The sequence below is a fragment of the Zingiber officinale genome, chromosome 7A (genome assembly GCF_018446385.1).
Source record: "Zingiber officinale cultivar Zhangliang chromosome 7A, Zo_v1.1, whole genome shotgun sequence".
Taxonomy (NCBI): Eukaryota; Viridiplantae; Streptophyta; class Magnoliopsida; order Zingiberales; family Zingiberaceae; genus Zingiber; species Zingiber officinale.
In genome coordinates, this window is record NC_055998.1 from 115346440 (window position 1) to 115371694 (window position 25255).

At 38.4% G+C, this 25255-nt stretch overlaps 3 protein-coding genes and 1 non-coding gene across 7 annotated transcripts; 2 read left to right on the forward strand and 2 right to left on the reverse strand.

Annotated features, from left to right (window-relative positions):
• Positions 1-5029: 5029 nt before the first annotated feature.
• On the reverse strand, positions 5030-5111 carry TRNAS-GCU. Its single transcript has one exon. It is a non-coding gene; the product is annotated as a tRNA-Ser (tRNA).
• Positions 5112-6737: 1626 nt separating this feature from the next.
• Positions 6738-15233, forward strand: LOC122002112 (mediator of RNA polymerase II transcription subunit 33A-like). Of its 3 annotated transcripts, XM_042557171.1 has the most exons (13): positions 6738-7196; positions 8099-8209; positions 8407-8754; positions 9775-10085; positions 10559-10650; positions 10742-10946; positions 11034-11093; positions 11213-11423; positions 11829-11943; positions 12195-12356; positions 12438-13113; positions 13574-13780; positions 13901-15233. In XM_042557171.1, the coding sequence occupies exons 1-13, from the start codon at positions 6937-6939 to the stop codon at positions 15007-15009; spliced, it is 3867 nt and encodes a 1288-aa protein (XP_042413105.1). In that variant the 5' UTR covers positions 6738-6936; the 3' UTR covers positions 15010-15233. The 3 variants fall into 3 exon arrangements, with proteins under 3 accessions (XP_042413105.1, XP_042413104.1, XP_042413106.1); XM_042557170.1 differs by having other exon boundaries at positions 10742-11093; XM_042557172.1 differs by lacking the exon at positions 8407-8754 and having other exon boundaries at positions 10742-11093.
• A 1990-nt stretch (positions 15234-17223) lies between these two features.
• On the reverse strand, positions 17224-18336 carry LOC122000393 (heavy metal-associated isoprenylated plant protein 28-like). Of its 2 annotated transcripts, XM_042554806.1 has the most exons (3): positions 18136-18334; positions 17748-17820; positions 17224-17668 (listed from the first exon to the last, which is right to left on the reverse strand). In XM_042554806.1, exons 1-3 carry the CDS (start codon positions 18139-18141, stop codon positions 17481-17483), a joined length of 267 nt encoding a protein of 88 aa, XP_042410740.1. In that variant the 5' UTR covers positions 18142-18334; the 3' UTR covers positions 17224-17480. The 2 variants fall into 2 exon arrangements, with proteins under 2 accessions (XP_042410740.1, XP_042410739.1); XM_042554805.1 differs by having other exon boundaries at positions 17748-18336.
• Positions 18337-22551: 4215 nt separating this feature from the next.
• Positions 22552-24103, forward strand: LOC122000394 (G-type lectin S-receptor-like serine/threonine-protein kinase LECRK4). The gene has a single exon (XM_042554807.1). The coding sequence runs from the start codon at positions 22560-22562 to the stop codon at positions 23928-23930; it is 1371 nt and encodes a 456-aa protein (XP_042410741.1). The 5' UTR covers positions 22552-22559; the 3' UTR covers positions 23931-24103.
• Positions 24104-25255: the final 1152 nt, after the last annotated feature.

A 25255-nucleotide genomic window follows, 5' to 3' on the forward strand; every position in this document is an offset into this window, starting at 1 on the left:
TCTATACGAGCGTGAGGACTTCGACTATTAGAGGAAGCGCATGGAGATGTGGTTCCAAATGAATTGGAGCCAATGGATTACGTTGGAGGAACCGTTTAAAGCTCCAACGGATAAGAAGGGAAAGCGTCTCCAACCTTGATATTGGACCGAGGAGCAAAGGGAGCAATCGAAGACGGATAAAGAGGTAACTAGAATTTTAATTAATTTATTACCTCCTAGTACGATATTGAATGTAGGTGAATACGAGAATGCAAGTGACCTTTGGAAAATGATAATTGCGCTTCATGAGAATCCTACACAAATCTAAGAAGAGGAGGAGCCCAAAGAAAAAGACTCATTGGTCCAAGAAGAGAAGAATCAATTGGATGTTGACACGGGTTCAACATCCGAGGAGGAGAAGGAAGATGAGGAGGTATCATCCACATCATCAAGGGAGGAAGAAGTGGAACCGTCCACATCTTCAAATGAAGAGGAAGAAGAGCAATCCAAGGAAGAGGAGATCTTGGAAGCTCAACCCTCCACCTCAACTACCAAGAAGATCATAAAGGACCACATCGAATGCCTTGAGTGTGGTAATATGTGACACTATAAGAGTAGGTGTCCTTCACTCAAGAAGGTAAAGGAGGTAAACCCTAAACTCACTAAAGTTAATTTAGAAACTAATGTGAGTTGTAGAAAGAAGAAGAAGGAGAAGAAGCACATTAGGTGTTTCACGTGTGGTGAGTGGGGACACTACCACACAAAGTGCCCAAAGAGAGGAGAGCTCAAGAAATTGGCGCACTTAAAGAAGTGGGAGAAGAAGAGAGCTTCAATGGTAAGGGAGGTAAACCCTAACATGAATTTAAGTTCAAATTTAAATTCTTCCATGCATTCTAGAAATAATTTTTATTATTTACCCAAGTATAATCATGGATTTAGATATAATGATAGAAATAGGGTCAATGTAGGAGATAACCCTAGGAGACCTATTCATACTAAATCTAGTAAGAATAGACCTAATAAGACCCAAACCACTTTGCCAAAGGGAAGAAAAGTAGGTGAAAACCTAAGCATTAATCCCAAGAAAAGAAGACATATACCTAAGAAGGTGGGTAGGTCTAGGGATGTCCAAGGTGGGCATGTTGACTTTAGGGTTAGAACCCTAGAGTTGGAAAATCAAGCCTTGAAGGCAAAGCTTGAGGAAATGGAGAAAGTCCTAGAGAGGTTCATTATTGGACGTAAAAGACTTGACATGTATTTGAATGGTCAAAGACCCAAAAATGTCAAATTAGGTCCCTCCAAGACCAAAAGGAGGTCAAGTGTTACGGTAGCACATGACATTGGTAAGAGAGGTGTGACCAAGGACAAGGGAGAGTCATCCAAGCCAATAAGAAGGAATATGCTAGGGTGACATATAATTATGGCAAGGATGAGGTGTCTAAGGTGAAGGACAGGAAGAAACTAACCAAAGACAAGGTGTCTAAGGTTAAGAAGGTGAGTTTTGAAGGCCAAGTGTCGTCCGAGGTGCACCGAAGTGGCTTAGCCATAGTAAATGAGTCACCTATGGAGGTGGATAAGATTAAGAGCTCAAGGGGGAGCTTAAAGAGTATTTGGGACATATGATAAATGATCTCAAGTGAACCAATATGTGCCAAAGGGATTAGAGATGGATTTGAGTCTCTATTATAGTTGGTTGACACAATTGGGTTAAGTTTTATGCATGAAAATATGAATTGGGTTCATATTGCATGAAAATTGATTTTTGATGTATAGATGTCATATAAACTAATGCAAGAGATGCATTATGGTCTAGTATAGGCAGATACATCAAGAGGAAGTCAAAACTATAACTTTAGGTCAAGCTTCAATTAAACTATTTAGTTAGTTTTGAATTTTATGTCAATTTTGGGATATGTGATAAATATATTTTTCCCAACTAGACAAGGTTAAAATAGAATTCTCCACAAAATTTGAAAATTTTTTAAGGTTTGTAGAATTTCTGGTGCATTTCTGAAGTTGATCAAAAAAGACTAATTTTTTCAGAAATAGAGTACCAGTCGACTGGTACAGTTACCAGTTGACTGGTAACACTGTTCACAAGCACAGAATGTCTCTGTAAGCTCATTTTGACGATGACAGTCGATTGGAGCTTATAGCAGTCGACTGATACGATCTAAAAATATTTTTCAACATTAGAAAATGATCAAAAGAGTGGGGAACATGTATGTAATCTTATGGGGGGTTAATACATGATGTTTATGGTCATTAGAGGTCAAAGAGTCCAATAATTGGGATATTATTGGAGCTCTTTTTGATGTATGACAACGGGGGAGAAGTTTAGGTTTAAGTAGGAAATCTACATACCTTTGCAAGAAATCCTAACTCAAGGGGGAGCTTAGGAGAAGGGGGAGCGATTGCTCATTTATTAGCAAAGGGGGAGAAGTTTGCCTTTTGTGGGGGAGCTTAGGTGAAGGGAGAGCCTAGGATTAGGTTTCATGATTTATGCATGTGTAGATTGCATATTTATTTACATTATTATTGTTTCCCTAACTTAAACGGGTTGTCAAACATCAAAAAGGAGGAGATTGTTGGTGCAATCTGGGTATCCTAGGTTTTGATGTTTGGGCAAAGGTTTAAGTTAAGTTTATTGTTGCATTTGTATGCATTGTGAGTGTGCAGGATGCAGGTACAACAAGGAAAGTCCAAGTGTGACTTGGCAAAGGAGGAAAGTCCAAGGATGAGTCTTACAGGTGTAAATTCAAGGATGTAGTCTTGGCAACGTAAGTCCAAGTGTGACTTGCCAATGGATGAAGTCCCGAAGGTGCGACCTCTTGGTAAAGGAAGACCCGACAACAATGACAAGACCGATGGAAACTCCAGAAGGCAAGACATGAAGGATGGGGAGGCATCCGAGGGACGCAAGGCTAATGGAGGAGGCTAGAAGGCTAGGTTTAGGTTGGTCTGGCGAGGACGAGTGCTGAGTGAATGTACTCGAGGGTAAAATCCTAAAATTAGGGTTTTTACTGTAGCAGTCGACTGGTGGTTACATCAGTCGACTGAGAGCGAACAAAATGCTTCTGTTCGCTCGTCCAGTGTGGAGCAGTCGACTGGTACTTTTACCAATCGACTGGTATTGAGTCGTTGGGATGTAACGATCGATTTTCCACGAGAGGGCAGTCGACTAATGCTTTTGGCAGTCGACTGGTAGACGAGATTTTCCAACCCGTGGCCTATATAACCAAGCCTTGGGAGCTTGGTTGAGGTTGACGAAATAGAGCTGGTTAACCCTTATTAGTAGTCTACCTGTGCCCTAGCATTTCAAGTGTTCTTGTGAGAGTTGTGGTGAAGTTTCTTCACCCATAAGGAGCTACGTGAGCTAACCGGAGTTTATCGGGGAGTCATCCACCGATGGATCGGGATCGTCCACCTTACGGATAGTCGTGGAGTAGGAGCCCTGATCTCCGAACCACGTTAAATGATCGTGTAGCTTGAAAGTGACATTTTGGGTGAGATGCTATTCACCCCCCCCCCGTCAAGGTTCCAACAAGATCATATCCACAGCTTGAAACGTGAATCTGATTTAATATATTGAGAGAAATGATTTTTTTAACACGAATATGTTTGAAAAAATTAATTTGTGTTCAAAAAATTATTGCTCTTAATATATTTAGTCAAATTGGTGTTTGAGGGCATAGATGTAATCAGAAGAGGTAGAAAAATATATAGGAACTAATTTCATGTCAATCCTCATTTGATCCATTAATCAGTTTTGAGCAAGAATAAATGATAGACCAAATGACTTCGGATTGACCTGAAACTAGTTCTTATGTGTTCATTTACTTATCTTGATTATATCCATGTCCTTAAATAATAATTTGACCCAATATATTGAGAGCAATGATTTTTTGAACACATATTAAAATTTTTAAATATTATCGTGTTCAAAAAATCATTACTCTTAATATATTGGTTAAAATTGACTTTTGAGACCATGAACATATTCAGGAAAGGTGGGCGAACATATAAAAATAGTTTCATGTCAATCCAGGGTCATTTGGTCCATCAGTCGATTTTATTCAAAATCAATTGATTGATCAAATGATCTCGAATTAACATGAAACTAGTTCTTATGTGTTCATCTCTTCTGACTATATCTATGCTCTTAAATATCAATTTAATTCAATATATTGAGAATAATGATATTTTGAACACGAATTAAATTTTTTAAATTTATTCGTGTTCAAAAAATCACTATTCTTATATATTGAGTCAAATTGATATTTGAGAGCATGAATATAATTAAGAAAGGTAGTTAAATATATAAAAAATAGTTTTAAAAAAAATAAATCGATTGGTAAAATAAAAAATGAATATATAATTTGATAATTTCAAAAACTTATTTATATTGTTGGATAAAAAGTCGTTATTTTTTTTTTTAACAAAATAAAGAAACGAACTCAACTTTTTCAATTATATTCAATCCTTTCCATAATATTTATTTGGGCAATGATTTCAAAGATTTCTAAAGGAACAATTGTGTTATTATCACATAATTGATTTTTTAATGAAGAAATTATTTTATGTTAAAAAACAAGCATTATTCTTGATAGAAAATTCTTATTTTTGCTGGAATACAAAAGAGTTTTAAAAAAGACAGTCATAAAGAGAATGAAGATGCGAAAATGACAGAAGTAAACAAACAAAAAAAGCTAAAATCATTCGTCGTTATTTATATTGTTGGATAAAAAGTCGTTATTTTTTTTTTTTAACAAAATAAAGAAACGAACTCAACTTTTTCAATTATATTCAATCCTTTCCATAATATTTATTTGGGCAATGATTTCAAAGATTTCTAAAGGAACAATTGTGTTATTATCACATAATTGATTTTTTAATGAAGAAATTATTTTATGTTAAAAAACAAGCATTATTCTTGATAGAAAATTCTTATTTTTGCTGGAATACAAAAGAGTTTTAAAAAAGACAGTCATAAAGAGAATGAAGATGCGAAAATGACAGAAGTAAACAAACAAAAAAAGCTAAAATCATTCGTCGCCTGAGAGATTCGAACTCTCGCGGGGAAACCCCATGTACTTAGCAGGCACACGCCTTAACCACTCGGCCAAAGCGACGATGTTGTTAGTTTCAATAACGTTTAATATAAATATATAATAAGAAGCTACTGCACATGCCTTCCGCCGTGCCGTGCCTATCCGACCACCGCCGCCAGCGAAGCACCTTCCTGCTCCTTCGCTATCTATTACTGCCACGAATCATGGTCCGGGACGACGATGGTCCGATTGGGCGCCGGATCAAGGACGCCTTCCTTGCCAATGGCAAGCCGGTGGTTCTTGAGAAACTTAGGATCTTTGCGGAGGCAATGGCCAAGGGCGTCTCTGCAAAGGACGAACTTGACGCAAAGAAACCTCCCTCGGCGACGGTTCCACTTCCAGCAGCTGGAGGAAGGGCTCCTGCCGCCTCTCCTGTTAATAATGCAGCGGCAGCGGCACCATTAAAGGCAAAGAAGAAGAAGATGAAGAAGAATAAGGAAGGTTTCAAAAACATATCTTTGACGGAGAAATTCTACTGCAGGGCGAGGGATATCTATGAGATCCTGATGGAAAATATTTTCTCGGAGCAACGCGAGGATTAGCAAGGAAGTTGGAGGACAATTCAGCCTCTTTGATAAATCGATCACTGGCGTCAATTAACAGCTACACGAATACAAGCTGATCATCCAGAAATGGAGATTTGGAAGCTGGCCTGAATCTGATGGAATTTATTCAACGGCTATGTGAATTCTCCTTTTCCCTTCTTCTGGTTTTATGTTAGCTGACAATCAACTTCAGTAGCTAATTCTATACGATTTGTTCTTGCAGGTTGATGAGCAACCCTGAACAGGGATCTCATCTTTCTTCTTCATCATGTGTAATGTTGGACATGCTCCCGCGGGCTGGATCAACCGGTTAAGGCGTGACATCCTTGCACAATGAGTCGTAGGGTCGAAGGTCCACGGACACGCACTGGATGAATAATCTGGATCAGCTGTGTTAAATTTCGGAAACACCACGCTTTACCCGGGCCAGCATTCACCGCTGATTTACCTCCTCCTAGGATCCCTGTGGGACCAGGCTTAGGGGGCCGCTGGGCGGCGGGATCTGCCTTTACAAAATTGCACAATGTGTAATGTTGGACATGGCCTAAACCTGAATCGGACCAAGCACAACTTGCAAGGCGGAGCGGCGACAGCCTACCCGAACACACGGGCCTAGTCGTGTAAGGCCATTGGCAGGCTTTGCCAAAAGCGTCGTTCAGCTTCAAAAAGGAAAGAAGAAAGCAGATAGTCGTCGTGTGTTAGGTAGGTTATCAACTGAGTGAGTGTGACATGACTTAAGATTGTTTTAGAATATAAATAAAAATAAAATGCAGTTCCTTTTTGTAAACTTGGAAATCGGCTTTTGTAGTGGTTAACACTTTACTCCTTAGCAGATGAACCAAAACTTGACTTTACACCTTTGCATTTTATTTTTACTCCGAAAAAATATTCATCTGTTATTAAAATCTTGTAATTCTTGATTTTTTTTAAAAAGCAAACTTGAGTTAGGTCTGTGCGTGGGCGGCGTGGCCAGCGTCAACAGCAAATCCTGGAGTGGAGAATCCTGTCTGGAATTGGGTAGTCAATCGCTCACCCACCCCCGACTAATTGTGACACGGACACCGAACCAAATTGTTAAAAAAAAAACTACTTCGTAAAATTGACGTGGACCTACTTGCCCGCTCCACTACTCCATATCCGGCAGCTCCCCCACTACCGTCCCCGCAGGGCAACGCAGCGGCGGATCGTTCCACCTACCCCAGCCGGCGAGTCATCCTCGCCCGTCGGCGGAAGGCGGCCTTGTTCCGTATGCGCTCTCCGTGATCGTGTTGTTGTATTTGGTAGCTGGCGGCGGCCGCCCCATGTCCTGGCCGTGGGACGAGGTGGTGGAGTTCACCAAGGCGGCCCAGGGGATGGGCTGCGACCCCTCCGGCTGGGCGGTGCAGGTCTCCTCCGCGCTGGCCGCACACGGCGTCGCGATTCCGTCGCCGGAGCTGGCGCAGCTACTAGCATCCCACCTGTGCTGGGAAAACGACGTGCCGCTCGCCTGGAAATACGTCGAGAAGGCCCTCGCAGCCAACATAGCGCCTCCCATGCTTCTCGTGGCGCTCCTCTCCGTCAGGTATTTAATGCACCAGAGCTCTGTTCTTCGACAAAGGAGAGTTTGAATTGGTATCGCATGTTTTCTTGAATCGACCTCGTTCCATTTGATCTAGGGTTATTAGGATAGTCAACATCTACTTTCCTATATTTCGGTGACTGGTCTAACTGTCTAAGTAATTAAGTGAAGTCGTAACTTACATTGATTTCACCGGGAATTCGAACAATGCATGATTCATTAGTTATCTCTCTTTCAAACTATTTCTTTAATTCTCTACTGAAGATCACTGGAATTTCCTAAGGAATGGGCATCATCAAACACAAGAGTCATCCTTAAACTACTCACTTGATGTAAACTGAGGAAGATGTATTCTTTCATCAAAGTCGTTTCTTCCCTATGATTTTATATATACATGACGCTAGTTGAATTTTTTGATAGCTAATGGTCAAAATGTACTCATTTGCTAACCTGACAAAGCACTTCAAAAAGTATGTACACGATAAAATTAATCGTTGGCTAATGATTTGTCCGATGCTTTAACTAATGATTTGTTGGAACCATTTAGATGTTCTCAACAAGACATTTATACACCAGTATTTTTGAGGAAAAAAAAAAAGAAGAAGCAGCTGCGGTCTGTTTGGGGCCTTTTCAGATTTGTTGATAGATGTTATATCATGGAATTCATGTTCTGACTGAGATTAATAGATGAATGACCCTTGAAGGCTTGAAAATACTGGAAATGGCAACTTCAGCTGTGAAATAATTTTCATTTTGATCTCTAAATTTGTTGAACTGGGCACTGTTTCCAGATAATTTTCCTACATGCTGTAAAAATTTGCTCATGATACAGTGGTGTTTTTTTAAATGGGTTACATCCAGAGTACTTTTGCTGGATAGTATCATGATTTTTTCTCCTTATACAGGGTTATTCCAAATCGGCATTATAAGCCGGTGGCATATAGACTGTATCTGGAACTTTTCCGGAGGCATGCATTTTCCTTCACATCGCAGATAAAGGGGTCACATTTTAAGAAGTAAGACAAAATATTCCTAATTACCTTAAATCTGATTGTGTGTTCGGCATTTCTATTAGCCATTGTGCTTCGTGAATAATTTTTAGTATTCTTAATAGAGCAAGCGATCATTTGCATTTTCATTTCCGTTTTCTTGTTGCGGATAATAATTATTTTGGAGTCACATACATTATTTTTTTTTCCTGTTTAATGAGCAGGACAATGGCTTCAATTGATGATATTCTTCATCTTTCTGAAAAATTTGGTGTTCAAGCATGTGAACCAGGAGCCTTAGTAGTTGAGTATGTCTTTGCCATTTTATGGCAGTTACTTGATGCAACCTTAGATGATGAAGGGTTGCAAGAAATAACACCTGTGAAGAACCCCGAGTGGGTAACTAAGACCCAAGACATGGAGATAGAGGGAGAAGTTGCACTCAGTGAGAAAAAAACTGAATACAATGAAAAGCTGCAGACACTAAATACCATAATGGCAATTGAAGTAGTTTGGCATTTTCTGCATCAGAAAGTAATTTCCAAGCTTCTCTCCTTGGCACGTGAAAACATGTATGATGTTTTCTTTTTGACTGTTCAACATATTTATGAGAGGTCTTAACAAAAAAATAGTCGCATAGTTTTGTTTTGCAAGAGTCTATGTTGACATATTTTGAGGAATTAAAAATTTGACATAGTTTATCAGACCTTATGAAGTGAGAATTTTCAGCTAAAGGTTCTTCACTGGGTTGTTTTGGTGTTTGGATTAGAACACCAAGAGGTTTGTTCTGGGAGTACTTAAATCCCTTCTTTGAAACACCTGATTGGAAAGCTTATAAGTACTAAAAAGCTTATCAATTCAATTTGCATATGTTAGTTATCAGAGACTTTTCCTTGAGAAAGTGGATAGTTATTAACCTACTTCCCTTGAATGGGTGTTGTGTTCACTTCAAAGGTAAACAGATCTTCCAAATTTCATGCCATGTGATTGAATAATGATACCAAATGAGATAGTTGGATATCCTCTTAAATTCCCATAATACAAGGCAAATAAAACAGCTATCAAGCTTCACCTTCTATATTAGTTCTTTCCACTCGATAGTTCATTACCTTAACTTGAAAACTAACACAGTTGTAACAGGGAAAGAAAACTTGGCATCATAGTAGCACTGCTTGCTTCATGAAATTTGACAGTAAACCATTATTCATGCAACTCAAGGATTTACCAATAAATATGAACTATGTAGAATATGCTTTATATAAATGAGAAATCATATTTTTCAATATATATGTTTTAAAAGGATGCTTTGCTAGAAACAAATTCAAGCTTCAATTGTGCATCCAATTGAACTGTGAAGTACAATTTCTCAATCTTCTGACTTGTACTTCCTGGTTGTGAAATACATTAAGAATGTTTTCTATTCTATAATTTTTGTAAATTAATATTTTTTGATCACCGAGGATTCTATCATTGATCTGATCAAGGTGTATAGTGTATTCATGCAAGTTTTATGAAATAAATATAGAACTTTGATCCTTATTTCAAGAACTTTGTTTTGCTTACAATTACATGCCTTTTGGTGCATCATTTAGGCCATCTCATTGGGATGCTTTCACTCATCATTTAAACTTACTAGCGACAAGCTCCTCAGCATTGCGTAACTCAACAGTATCACCTGAAAAATTGCAGTTCTTCATTATTGACACTTCACGATTTGGCAGAGAAGGAAAATCTAGACATTGCCATGCAGTTTCCACTGTAGTTTCTTCTGGTTCTTTAACATCTTCTGGTGGTCATGGCCCAGGATATAGTAATTGTTCCCTCTGGATTCCCATAGATTTATATCTTGAAGACTGTCTTGATGGATCAGTTGCTGCTACAGACGCAATTGAAGTCCTTAGTGGTAAAAAGCTTGAATATTATGAAAATAAATCATTTCTTCCGATCCTATTCAAGTAGGGGAATTTTCAGTTGCCTAAAAGTTTGATTCAATTTAGTCTGTAGATTGTTGATTACCAAAAAACTGGACCTGTACCTTTTCTTGATTTATTTCATTTGGAACTCTCCTCCCTCTTTCCCCAAAGCAGTGAGTCTAAAATGAAAGTACCCACAGATAAAACTGTTTGAATGAAAATACCTACAAACAGAACTGTTAGATGTAGGTGTATATTTATGTACAAAAAACATGATTTTGTGGGGAACAACTAAATAGGGATTGAAAGCTTAAATCAAGAAGCCAAATTGAGACAACTATCTGTAAGGTCTGAATAACTTCAAGGGGGCAAACTGTATTTTTTTTCATACTCCTTTTCTTGAATTTCACTTTAGTCAATTGCTATTTTTATTTCTAACCATAGATTGATTATTATGTTATAGGTTTAATCAAGGCTCTTCATGCATTTAATGGTAGCACCTGGCATGATGCATTTCTGGCAATTTGGATGGCTTCCCTTCGATTTGTACAAAGGGTAAGCACCGCCTTCATCTCTCTAGGAAAATGCTGCCATGTTACTGGTATCAAAATAAAGGTTGATCTAGATATTTGATTCTTGAACTCAGGAAAGGGATCCTCTTGAAGGTCCAGTGCCCCACCTTGACACACGATTGTGCATGTTACTATCAATAACCACACTTTCCATTGCTAACATCATTGAGGAAGAAGAAGCAACAGCTATTGATGTAGTAGAACCAAGCAACCAATGGAAAGAAAAAACATCTGTTGGGAGATGCCGTAAAGATCTAGTGTCTAGTATAAAGATTCTTGGTGATTATGAGAACTTACTGGTTCCTCCTCCATCTGTTACATCTGCAGCTAATAAGGCTGCAGCAAAAGCTATGTTGTTTGTTTCAGGTCTCGCAGGTGGCAGTGGACATCCTGAGAGTGCCATGAATGACAAGACAGTAAATTGCAGTAGGTTTTGTACACTTTAAGCATATCAATATTGTCAGTCTAAAAAATTCATACTTTCCTGTTTGCTCAAATCGTTGATTAATCTTTTTTTCCCTTATTGTATTGTCGGATTGTTTCAGTTGGCAATATGAGACATTTGATTGTTGAGGCTTGTATTTCACGTAATTTGTTGGATACATCAGCATACTATTGGCCAGGTTACATTAGTGGACATATCAACCAGATACCTCGTGCTTTGCCTAATCAAGTTCCTAATTGGTCTGCATTGATGAAGGGCGCACCTCTCACTTCGTCAGTGGTAAATGCCTTGGTGGCAACTCCCGCTTCAAGGTTTGCCTTCCTGACATTTTGTCCTGATCAATTTTTTATAGTCGTCTATTCTAAAAGCATTAGATAATGCATAACAGTAGGTTTGTTAGATAAGTTATTGTGAAACATACTGAACATTTTTTAAGATGACTCAGTAGTATTCTTTGATTTTGCATAAAATTTTCTAATATAAAAAACATAATAGTGAAAAAACCTCATAATAAGCTGTAATCAAGTAAATGTTCAACTACCAGAACAGGATAGTTCTATGATTCTCTTGGATTCATTTTCATCAATGTAAAGATGAAGTTTCACTAAAATCTTTTCGTGAAGCAATTTGTATATGGCGATAGATTTATTTCATGTTGTCGACTAGGTGGTGAATTTCCAGAATGCACCCCACTGAAACATTTATTTCATTTGAAGCTTGGCAGAGCTTGAGAAGATATTTGAAATTGCTATTAATGGATCTGACAATGACAAAGTATCTGCTGCAACCATCCTGTGTGGAGCCTCACTAGTTCGTGGATGGAATATTCAGGTAATCAACTGATTTATAGCTATGATTTAGAATTTTCACATCTTTTATTGATCTTAGTATTACTTGTAATAACGTAATCATTAGTTTAGTTTATTTCCTTAATTTAAATCATTGATATACTCTGTTTATCATTTGTGTTTAAGAAAAAAATGGAAGTTGTATCTTTTAAGTTAAATGTTCAGGCCTCTGCTCGTATTTCATTATTGATATGATCTTAATGGTTATTTATAATTATTATTTTTTAAATGTAGGAGCATACTGTTCGTTTTGTTGCGAAGCTGCTTTCACCTTCTGTTCCTGCTGACTATGCTGAAGCTGAAAGCCATTTGATTAGTCATGGTCCTATACTTAATATTGTTCTTACTGGAATATCATCTGTCGACTGTGTCCAAGTCTTCTCATTTCATGGCTTGGTAGGCTTAATTTCTGAATTCAGACTTACCATTTTGCAGATGTTGTCGATGAATTTCATCTATGGGCATACTTGCATCCAGGTACCAGAACTTGCAGGAGCCTTGATGGCAATTTGTGAAGTTTTTGGATCTTGCTTTCCTAGTATCTCGTGGACCAGTACCACTGGGGAAGAGATCTCCGTGCATACAGTGTTCTCAAATGCATTTATTCTTCTACTGAGATTATGGAAGTTTAATCATCCACCACTTGAATATTGCATAATGGGAGATGAAGCTCCAGTTGGCTCACAATTGACTCCTGAGTTCCTTCTTTTGCTCCGTAATTCACGTGTTTTATCAAATGGAAAGATAACAAAGAACAGAAGCAGCTCTGAACCACTCTCAGCTGCCACAAGTTCATCCTCTATGCAGCCCATTTTTATGGATTCATTTCCAAAACTAAAGACATGGTACCGACAGCATCAGGCATGTTTAGCATCAACACTCTCTGGACTTGTTCACGGAACTCCAGTTCATCAAAATGTAGATGTTCTTCTCAACATGATGTTTGGGAAATTCACCGGAGGGAGTAACCAAACAATTGTGTCTGGAACATCTGGAAATAGCAATTTAAGCAGTTCATCTGGCCCTGCTGATGACATCTCCTCTAGACCCAAGTTAGCTGCCTGGGATATTATGGAAGCTGTTCCTTTTGTAGTTGATGCTGCTCTTACTGCTTGTTCCCATGGAAGGCTATATCCACGGGAATTAGCTACAGGTTTGTTAAGTTTACTTAATGTTGCAAGATAAAGTAGATTTTGCAGTATTGAGCTCTCTTTCTTAAACTAGGAGTTCTGCTACAATGGTGATTTGAAGTATTTTAGAGAATCAGATTGTGCGATGAAAGATAAGTACTAATATGAGGTCTTAATATTCATAATTGCACATTGACTTTCAGGATAGGTACTAATATTCCATAACCAGCTTCTCATTAAGTCATAGTATTCATACCATTCCAACTAATTGCACATTATTTTATTGTTCGGTCATTGGACCAATATTATATCTTCATTCGTCCCAAAGTTTTCAGATATGCATGTAAAAGCTAGATGAATAACATAATTATCATGGATGTATGTGAGCTTGTAAGTTTGTACTAAAATGGATGTTATAGTGGTGGATCAAAAAATGTGCTTGGAAAAGACAGAAATTCATCAGTTTCAACCTGCCAATTTTAGGCCTCAAAGATCTTGCTGATTTCCTTCCTGCATCTCTGGCCACCATCGTGAGTTACTTCTCGGCTGAAGTAACTCGTGGTGTTTGGAAGCCAGCTTATATGAATGGAACAGATTGGCCTAGCCCTGCTGCAAATTTGTCCAGTGTCGAGGAGAATATCAAAAAAATAGTGGCCACCACCGGTGTTGATGTCCCTAGTCTGGTTGCAGGTATCCGATGACACATTTAATTTATTTTTTGTCCAACTGTCTCTTTTTGGATCATCTTCAATGTTTCTTATGTATTGAACAACATCCACGTTTAAGTGTCAATGCTGACTTCCTTTGCAGGAGGAAGCTCGTTGGCTACTCTTCCACTACCTTTAGCAGCATTTGTCAGCCTCACGATTACTTATAAACTCGACAAAGCCTCGGAGCGATTCCTTAACCTTGCTGGTCCGGCGTTGGAGAATCTCGCAGCTAGTTGTCCTTGGCCAAGCATGCCGATCGTTGCTGCCTTGTGGACCCAAAAGGTGAAGAGATGGACTGATTTCCTAGTGTTTTCTGCATCCCGTACCGTCTTCCACCACAACAAAGATGCAGTTGTTCAGCTTCTCAAAAGTTGTTTCAGTGCGATGCTCGGTCTATCTCCTCAAATACCAAACCATGGAGGTGTGGGCGGACTTCTTGGACATGGATTTGGTTCTCATTTTTCTGGTGGTCTTTCCCCTGTTGCTCCGGGAATCCTCTATCTCCGAGTCTACAGATGCATCAAGAACATCTTCCTACTAACCGAAATGACACTCTCCCTATTAATGGCCTCAGTTAAAGACATCATGGGAACTGTAGTTTCAAAGGAGACATCTGAGAAACTGAAGAAAACAAAGTACGGGATGAAATATGGTCAGGTCTCACTTGCCGCCGCAATGGCACGTGTTAAAGCAATAGCTACTCTTGGAGCCACATTTGTGTGGCTATCTGGTGGATCAGGTATCGTCCAGTGTCTGCTTCAAGAGATGCTCCCTTCATGGTTCATCTCAGCCCATGAGTTAGATGAGGAAGGAGGCAATGGGGGTATCGTATGTATGCTGATCGGACATGCACTGGCTTACTTTTCTGTCCTCTGCGGAATGTTTGCCTGGGGCATTGACTCAGTATCCGTCTCTAAGCGTCGCGCAAGGGTCATCACATCGCACATGGAGTTCTTGGCGAGCGCATTAGAAGGGAAGATCTCATTAGGATGTGATTGGGTGCTATGGCGTGCTTATGTTTCTGGGTTTGTGAGTTTAGTGGTGGATTGCGCGCCGAGTTGGGTGCTCGAGGTTGAGCTGCATGTTTTGACGAGTGTCAGTCAAGGGCTGAAGCAATTGAATGAGGGTGAGCTTGCGCTTGCACTTCTCAAGAAAGGTGGAGTTATGGCAATGGGCGCGGCTGCTGAACTGATCTTGGCTAGTGAATAATGCTCTTACGCTGCCCAAGATGAGTTAGTTTCCCTTCTGTTCTTCTTCCTTAAATTTGGCATTGCTAAGCTTACAATGGCTATATCCAATTTCTATTTAAGCGTGCTGTTTTATAAGTTACTTATGGATTGCATTTCACCTACCTGATCTTGTTCACAACTTTAACTGAGATCTTGTTCACAATTTTTTATGTTGGGAATTTTGCAAAAGCATCAACTTTCTAATCGTATTTTTTTAATTTAATAAAATCATTCTCCGGTGAATAAATCACTCCAGCTTGCTTTTAAAATAACTATTTAACTGAGTTGACTTAGCACCCGCAGAAGGACGGCCGTCACGCCGTCGCGCCGACGTACGATTCCACTCCGTCTGCCCACAGTAAGACATGTTTTGATCCATCGCTTTTCCCCTTTCCTCTTTATCATCTCGGCTGCCCTTGGCCTCGCATGATCCGTCCCCCTACCGATTGGCCCCTTGACACCCGTAGTTTGTGGAGCTAACGATTGACTACGCGGAGAGGGAGCATTTGTAAAAAAGGAAAAAAAAAAAGATTTGATTTTGATTCCTCAACAAGGAGCAGATTCTCCAAGCAGTGCTACTTTTGCTACTTGGGCTCAGGTAGGAAGCTAGGTGAGGAGCATAAGGAGGAGAAGAGAACTCGGAGGCTCAGGCGACGTCTGGAAAGATGTTTAAGAAGACCAATTACTGTGATGCGCTTGGTGTCAGCCCATCAGCCTCAAGGCCGAGATGAAGAAGGCCTATTCCATGAAGGTATGCTCCTCTTCCTCCGATATCTTAGTTCTTTTTTTTCCATCAATTGTAGTAAATTTTGACCCTCTGAAACTTTCCGAGTACAAACTAAGTTCTTTGCGTTCTCTTAGAGGGTTAAATTTAACAATGGACTGAAGAATCACAATCACTGTTGGCACGTTACAAATTGGGTTGAAATGGTGGATCCAATGGTGGCAATTTTCATGTGCAAGCCTACAGCTACACAAGTAGTGCTGCTTTTCTGTGAAAATATAACGCATTGCTATAATATTCAATCTGTTTGAGGGATCTATACTATTTCTCTTCATTTCGACTGTTTTTTCTGAACAAATATAATGGATAAGTTCATTAAAAACTCCACGTATATATTTTTATTTTGTCACTGTCAGAGTCCATAGGTGGTGAAGGCCCGAGTTTACTGGTGCTAACTACAACTTCCCCATGCCCACTGCTCCACCTGGTGCGCAAAGAAATGCTTGATCATCATCAGCTTGCATTGTTTGTAGTTCTGGCTGCTTAGTACTCATTTGATCATCCACAAACGCTTTATATTTTTGTTTGGGAAGATTTGTTATGCATCAGAGTTTATATTTCATGTTTGAGTAATTATTTTGTGTTCTAGAAAGATGACGCCATGCAAATAGTATTTATATCATATATGTTTGTGTACTTGAATCTAGCAATTGCTGTTAGAATTCGAGTGCGTGTTAGAGTTTTCTTGTTTCTTCCTTCTGTGTAAATTACAAGCCAAGTGAAAATAATGAGTGATGTAGGTTCACAGAGGAATCTTGTATATTTTGTCAGGTAACTCTTTGAAGCGAGTGGCAGTTGAAGTTCCTTATTGGTCCTCTGTAACCTGACTTAAAGATTTACATCAGTTATTTATGAAAAGTTTTGATTAATATTTGTTTGTTATTATTATTATGAAGCCATTATGTTTTTTTTTTCTCTAGAAGAATTGGCGCTTTGAAAGAAGTCTAGCTATCTTTACAACTTTTGTTACTTATTTATTGCTTCCATCCCTAAGGAAAGACAATTGATGATGAACAACATTAGCTGTGATCTGTAGCGGTTTTTCCATGTTCAAGTTCTAAGTTTGTTCTTTTAGACCAAAGATAACGAGAACATCAAATTTTTTATCGTATGTTTTATCATTGTGAAGTTACAGTGTTTCATGGACTTTCCACCTCAAATACTTAGGTATTGTAGTTACCTATTATCATCCTTAGTCTCAAACACTCACTATAAACTAAAATTTACTGGGCATCCCACTGTTATGTTTAAGCTATAACTCTGAATAGATATCCACTAAACTAATAGATTTGATACTTACAGCAGATGAATATTAATCGTATAATAAAAATGATTCAATTACTCTAAATATTAATGATGTATAATCCTATATGGAAATGCAGGTATAAATTCTTGTAGTCTGACTAAAAATTAAGACAAACAGGACTTACTGATGATAAAAATGCATACACAATTCAAACAAAATCTTACAAGTTTCTTTACCATCTCTTAGCCAAAGAAACATAGGTTTATTAGGATGAACAAAGCCTCTCTTAGCCTATATAGTCACTGGTTACTCTCAAGCAAAGAGATGAAAAAAACAAACAAAAGAAAGAAAGATTAAAAGAACAAAGTTATCTTAATTGAAGGGTATTATACATAGATATATATATATATATAATGCTTTACTAGAAGAAACTGTAGTTGTTGAACATAAAGCTTCCAGTGGCATAATTACTGAGAATTTCATTATGTGCAGACCACAACTCTGCTCTCAACCCCATTCTCTTCAGTGCCTTGAGTATCTTGTTCCTGTTTGCGTATCCTGTGATCACAACTTTCTGAATGCTTGCCTCAACTTCAACCTTCTCTATCCCTGAACACAAATGCCATCAAGAATGCCTATTTCTATGAATAGAAACAATTTGATATGAGGAATAATCCTTCCAATTAACCTTTCACTTTGGACAGGCATTTTCTCACTCTCTTCTCATGTAATGCTACCATGTCCACCTTTAACTCAATAGCCTGTGCATGAAAAAAGATATTTTCTTTTTTGACAGAAGAAAATGGAAGACTAAAGAGGTTCACACGATATATTGAAACAAAGACAAGTGCTAATACAATACTAGGGACATGAGCTGACATAGACTCATCAAAAACAAAATACTATGGGGCTCTATCAACAAAACAAAAGGACTCCAACCAATAGAAAACCAAGTAATATGAATTCTGGGGTTCCATAGCGTTCAACCATTCTTTTAAACTATGAACTGAATCTTATCTGCATTGTTTCTTATGAACAAAATTGTGAAGAAGACATTGTATCTTACATACTATTACCTCCATGCAGACTCCAAGATTTGAAGAGTGATTGTGGAAGAGTGTGGAAGAAGGAAATGGTAGACAAATGAAAGCAATGGGAATCAATAGAACTTGTATGAGAGAAGGCTTGCTTATATAGTGTAGAGGTACCAGAAGAGAAGGGGTGGCCAAAGTTGGTCTACTGATTCCAAGAGTTCAATCAGGGAATGAGAGCTTCCTTGTTCTGTTGCTTTTCTTAAAGGAAGCATAGGTGAGCTCAAAAATCAAGGCTTGCCCTGAGAAAAAGATAGAGAGACAGGAGTTGTGGCAATGAGAGATGTATGAAGGTGGCTATCAGGCTCTGTTTACTCCATAGAAAAGCAAGGGGAAGGGAAGGAAAGGAATAGGGAGAAGGAAGAGGAGAAAACATAAATAAGGGGGAAAAAATGAAAAGGGATGGAAAGGATAGAAAATTACAAATCTTCTAAAACTCCCAACACTTCTAAGTCTTGTCTAATTGTTGATCAACCATGGGCAGTCTACCTTCGTTCTTGTCCACACCAATCAAGTTGTCAAACTTTATCATTAGCTGCCAATCTAGGCCCTCAATCTTAGACATTTGAGGGGGTTTGCCCGTGTTATTGTGACTGCATACATCAAAGGTTCGTTATTGACGACATTGTTGGAAGTCAAGGCCTGATCACTTTGCTTGCATTGGATGCCAGCTGTCAGAGGAACACAAGGAGGGTGATCACGACTAGGGCACAAACTATAAGAAATAACAATCCACCCCTTCCTCAATGAATTCCTCTAAAGTAATCAAAGGGAAGGTGCAAGATCATGCTTTCGAAGGTTGTCATCCTGAGTAAACAAAGCATTAATGAGTCCAAGCTTGCTTTTGTTGTCTTTGTGTCAAAGTATTGTTAGGAATTTATGGAAATTGTAGGAAAGGAAAAGAAAGTAAAAGGTGAGTTAAAATATTATTAACAGCAGGAATGCAAAAGAAAGGAAAAGGGGAAAGAGAAAGTGACAAAGGAAAAGAAGTTATCTCTGTCATGAATTAGACCATGGCGCAAGTTTGGTATTATTATCTTCTCCTGCTGTACATATTATATTATTTCATTTTCTTCTCCATTGAGTTGAGCTAGTTGCTTCACGGTGGCAAAGAATCACCCCATCCAATATGAAAAATGGAGTTGAGATTGTAAAAAAGAATGAATATATATTTTGATACTGACAAGCACATCATCATATTGTCTTCAATGTTGCTGAAAGGAAATAACAGATAGCAGAGGGAAGGGACCGGACCTGTCCAGAGCATTCTCGTACAAGATTCAATCAAATACTGCACGGGTCAATGTCATTGGATCAGATTTATGATGCGATTGTGGCTTGTGATGAATGGGAGGGTTATGCTTTCCACTGTCTTTCATGCATGAACCATGGAGGTGGCCACGCTAATTTATCAGTCTCTTAGTTAATTTTTTTTTAAAAAAAAGTTTACATTGTTTTCAATAGAAATCAAACCGACTAAAATTGATAAACTTTTAAGTTGATCTGAGTTAGTTAGTTTGATTCAATTTGGCTCATTGTAAAAAAATAAATAAAATAGAAGTCTTTAGTTTTTACTTTTTAATATACAAATCAATCAAATGATATATCAAAATGATATTAGCTAAAAGATCAAAATCATATTATTTTTAGGATCGTTTCTAATGAATTATTAATGGTTTTATTTTTAGCATTTTGACTACTAAAATACTATCAAAGTCTCTTAGTCAAAACACTTTGATGGTCTGTTACACCTTACAGCATCATGATCTTGTATGCTTTTATCAAAATACTAAATTGCCTTCTAATAACTAAAATTAAAATTTAAGGACATTAATAAACTTCTAAGAGCATCATAAATGCGATAATAGTTTCGTGTTGTCGGTCGTTGTGACAATAAAAAAATCATTGAGACATTTTAACTAAAATACTTTAACGACCTTCCTAATTGATAAAAATAAAAAGTAAAGATTGAAATAGATTTATTGAAGTACCATGAAGATAATAATCATATCACATTATTATCTTAATCATTAGAAGACCACCAATATATGAGCATCTTTACATTTATAAACGTGCATTCATACTTTTACTTTAGTGGTCAAAATGACATTTTAATCTTCTTTGTAATGGTAAAACCAGTATTACAGTCATAACATTTTTAGAAGTTCACTTATATTTTTGTTTTTTTATTAAATTTTGACTGAACTATTTTTCTTAGGGTTAATTAAGTTTGACCCCTTGTAGGTTATCAAAATAATTTTAAACATTTTAGAGGCATTGACAACAGTAAAAATATTTTGAAAATAAGATATGCTATTTTAAATAAATTCTTTTATCCTTTAATAAACGTCAATTTTAAAAAAATATATATTAATTAAATTTTGATTGTCCTAATTAAAAAAAAAGTAATCAAAATCTTGATAAAAGATGCACCACATTTTCTTTTTCATTCAATTAGCCCAAGGTTTTATAGATTTCAACATCCATCAAATCTTCCCACTATATCCCTAAATAGATTCATAACTTTAGGCCTATAACCAAAGTTAATAAGTTATACACACTAATACTCGTATTTTCTTATACTATGTGTAACCTTGTCGTATCGGACATTGTCGTATCGGACCTTGTCGTATCGGAAACTCAATAAAATTTCATTAAAATTTTAATTGCAACTAAGATATATTTAAATTTATATTGATTCTATTTTTAGTTTAAATCCCCTATAGAATGGAATCAATTATGTTGAACACATAAATTTATTATACATTGCATGACATAGATTCTACGCATGATTGGTGTTTACTTTTCTTTCATATACTATATACTATACATACTAAATTTATTTTTCATATCTATTAAAGATTTAGTGATCATTCCAAATATATATATATAAATACTCTCTGAGAGTTGCAATCCAAATTGTTCATTGCTCACTAAAGATGAGGCCTATGCAAGGGAACAACAATAATGGCGCCAAGGGGAATGCGCCTCCTCCTCCTCCTCCTCCTCCACCTCCTCCACAATTGAAGATGGATAGCTTCTTTAATTGTCCAAAGTGCTCTAGTTGCTTCTTCACTGGCCAAGAACTCGGCGGTCACCTTTCTTCCCATAGTCGCATGGAGATGAAGAAACAAAGAAAAACTGCTGTCTCAACAAACTATACCCAAACGGCCCGCTCGGCCCCAAGACCGTCAAGCCAGCAACAAACAACCACCCCATTTGGATTCAATAACTCCCACTTGGAAATAAGTAACTCGAATTCACATCATAAAGTTCATTTTAATCCTCACTTTGATTATGCAAATAAGTCAACAATTTACTTTGAGTCCTAATTGTGCAGGCAGGAGCTTAACTCAAGTAAGTGGCCAGAGGAATGGTGCTGAGAGCCTGCAAACTCGAGATCATCTCAGCAGAATGAAATTCAAGTCTGATAGCAAGGAAGTTATCTGTGATTGCCAGAACGATTTCGATCTCACTTTGCATCTTTAGAGTTTTAACTATCTGTTTGCTTCAGTGTTGGTACTGGGCATTGAAGTTGCTATCAGAATAAGTGTGTCTTGAGAAAATGGAATGCAATACAACTCCTTTACATCTTTCTATCTTGTACTGGATTGAAATAAGTTGTGGTAAATCATCTTTCATGCACACAATTGGTAGCTTGCTAAATAGTTTGTTCATTTTATCTGTGTAAGCACACTAACAACACTCCAAGTTTTGTTAATTAAGATTGTAATAACAAAAGAAACACTTAATCGATGATATGCAACGGTGTGGGAATAAGCTTTTGGTGTATGGAGAGCAGGAGAAGTGAGGTTTTTGAACCTTCTTTTCCTGTTAGTTTTTGTCTGATATACTCTTTTTCTTATACCTTAGATTTGGAATCTCTTGCAATCTTCTGTCTAACTCACGTTTATGTTTGATGGGTAAAGAATTGTTTTTTCATACAACTAACTGAAGAGAATGAACATTCATAATCAGAAGAGGCCAAGCTGAGGATGACCTCGATCGAATATTTATATTTAGAAGAGTCAAAGCTTGGAATTCAGAAGAGAAAAAAAAAAGTGTGCGACTTTTGTATTCAAATAAAACCTGGCCTGGCAATAAGTCTCTAGCATTTAAGAGAACTTGGCAGATTTCTGGTTTTTCAAATATTTTTCAATTTTTTATAATGAGTTAAACATTATTCCTTCATCGAGAAGAAATTTCATTCTATTTCTTATTATAATCTGTAAGTTATATCTATCCAAAGATAATCTTATCCTCCTCTATCATCTGACTTTTTAAGTTGAAATTTCAACTAAGCAGCTTTTTTTCTTTTTTTTTTTTTTTGCAAAAATAAAAAATTATATGTATATATATTTATATATTCCAAGCTCTGGAAAGAAAATTTGCAGGAAAAAAAATTGCAGATGTCGTCGTCTTCGTATCTCTTCCTTATTCAGATTTCCGTGTTCATCCTCTGTAATTGCTCAACGGAAGCTCGAAGTTCTCCTAATATAAGCTTGGGATCCTCTCTCTCTCCGCTTGGTCGTCAAATCTCATGGTCGTCTTCCTCCGGCGACTTCGCTTTCGGATTCCTTCCCGTCGTCGACGACGGAAGAGCCACCAGACGATTCCTCCTCGCGATCTGGTTCGACAAGACCGACCCCAAAACCGTGGTCTGGTCTGCTGAAGTCAATCCATCGGCCACCGGAGAGGCGACGCTGGAGCTCAAGACCGACGGCCGACTCGTCCTCACCGACGCCCAAAATCGCATCTTGTGGAACTCCTCCGGAGTCAGCGACGACGTCTCTCACGCCGCCATGCTCGACGACGGAAACTTCATCCTCGCCGGTCCCGACGGATCGCCGCGGTGGCAGAGCTTCCAGCATCCGACGGACACTCTGTTACCGGGGCAATCTCTCCTGCCCGGGAACAAGCTCCGGTCGATGGAGACGAACCTCTTGCAGTTGCACAGGAGGTTCGAGCTCCTTCTAGAGGCCAATGGCAGCGACCTCGCGCTCTACGCCATCAACACGCTGTCCGGCTCATCGTACGGCTTTTATTGGTCGGTCAACACGTCTACTATTGCTACACAACTCTGCTTCCAGCAATCGGGACTTCGCCTCAATCTAATGAACGAATCGGTTATCAGCATCACTTCGCCATCGCCGGAAACAGAGAGAGATATGTACCAAAGAGCGACGATTGGTGACGACGGAGTCTTCCGGCACTACGCGCACCCAAAGAACAACGCGACAATGGGATGGAAAACCGTCGCCTTCTTCCCGGAGGGGATCTGCAAGGCGGAGTTCACCTACGGCAGCGGGATCTGCGGATTCAACAGCTACTGCAAAATGAACGAAGACAAAGTAGACTGCAAGTGCCCTCCGAGGTACTCCTACTTCGACCCAAACAGGACATTCGGAGGCTGCAAACAGGACTTCCGCATGCAAAGCTGCGAGGTGGACGAGTCGTCGATGTTTGAGCTGATGCCCATGCCGAACGTCGACTGGCCTCTGGCTGGCTACGACCACTTCTGGCCGGTGCAGGAGGAGAAGTGCAAGGAATGGTGTTCGCTGGATTGTTTATGTGCCGCCGTGATCTTTTGGAACTCGACGGGCGATTGCTGGAAGAAGCGGCATCCGATGTCGAATGGGATGTCCGGCGGCTTCGTCAATAGAACGGCGTACATAAAGATACCCAAAGGAGAAGGAGGCAGCGGCGGAAGTAGCCTCGCCGGAGTAGCTACCAGTTGGGGATACGTTATGCCTCAAATCGTGGTCCCGAATGCAAAATAATAGAATGAAGGGTGCTTTATGCAAAATCGCATACGTCGGATTTTATTCTCAGCCGTTCGATCCCATGATTAAGGGTTAAATTGCGCATACATATCTCCTTCGCTACTTCTTATATTTAAAAATATCCATCAAAAGTGTGTCTATATTATGGCTGTTATATTATTTTCTATTGGATTATTATTCTCATATTGTAAATTATTTCTCTGGTTAGTAGGAGAATGAATCATTTTATTAAATACTTGTCAAAATAAATAAATCTAGCCCATCAACTCAAGATTTATACTTGTTACTTATTCGGTGGCACTCGAAAAATAATGACTCATATTAATTAATTCCATGTTCTATAAAATTTCCAGTTAGTTAGGCGATATAAAACTATGATAAATATATATATCAAACGAGAAAAGAAGACTAAAAAAGATTTAATTAACAATAATAAAACAAGATAAAATTTATTTAAATATAAATGATGATATAATAGGAGATAGAGTTCAATGACGTAAAAGGATTCATACAGTCGACCTCACTTAATGAGAAAAGATTTGATTGTGATTATTGTTGTTGTTGTTGTTGTTGTTGTTGTTGTTGTTGTTGTTGTTGTTGTTCTTCTTCTATAAAAACTCCTTAACGAATGACTTGTACACTCGTCAGAAGTGCGCTCGTCGATTCACAAATGGCCAGGCACTCGGAGGGCACCTCGCCGAACTCTAATCAAGGAAGCAATTCTGCCACCATTGTCGACTCCATCAACTTCAATAACTACTCAGAAATTAAAGAAACTGGAACACGGCAGTGATAAAATCTCTCCTTCAAATCCTCAGTTCATCAGTCGTCCCATTCCAAAAGAAGGTGCAAATTGCTCTAATTCATCAGTTTACATCGAAGCCTAGAAATGGAGGTGAGGATCATGCTGCACCCAACCAATACATGACCAGCAACAGTTTCTGTACAGTTATGGTGCATCGTCTGCATGGTGACGATGAGGAGCTACAAACACTTGATCTTCTTGGTGGAATATAATATTGAAGGCTAACTCTCATGCATGCAAAGAGTAAGAAGAGTCATAACGATGAAGATTTAGATCTGAGTCTTTAAGGATTCCAAATTGCTCTTTCACTTCACCATGTGCGTTGCGTGTCTATCTAAGTTTAGGCTGAAAAATAAGTTTTGAGTCGTCAAAACAAACATAAACTTCCTCTTAATTGTTGTTCGAGTTAAGTTTATCTTTTGTCGTGGTCTATCATGAGCTCAATTGGCCGGTTACTAATAAATCAATTACTGCAGTGACTTGAAGTTCCAATCTGAATCTGACTTGAAATGAACAT

Coding starts and splice junctions, on each gene's coding strand:
- LOC122002112 (XM_042557170.1), top strand. CDS start 6,937: ATGTCCTGGCCGTGGGACGAGGTGGTGGAGTTCACCAAGGCGGCCCAG. Junction 11,944..12,194: donor TTCGTGGATGGAATATTCAG/GTAATCAACTGA, acceptor TTTTAAATGTAG/GAGCATACTGTTCGTTTTGT. Junction 12,357..12,437: donor TCTTCTCATTTCATGGCTTG/GTAGGCTTAATT, acceptor ACTTGCATCCAG/GTACCAGAACTTGCAGGAGC.
- LOC122000393 (XM_042554805.1), bottom strand. CDS start 17,940: ATGTCAGCTCATGTCCCTAGTATTGTATTAGCACTTGTCTTTGTTTCA. Junction 17,669..17,747: donor ATGCCTGTCCAAAGTGAAAG/GTTAATTGGAAG, acceptor ATTTGTGTTCAG/GGATAGAGAAGGTTGAAGTT.
- LOC122000394 (XM_042554807.1), top strand. CDS start 22,560: ATGTCGTCGTCTTCGTATCTCTTCCTTATTCAGATTTCCGTGTTCATC.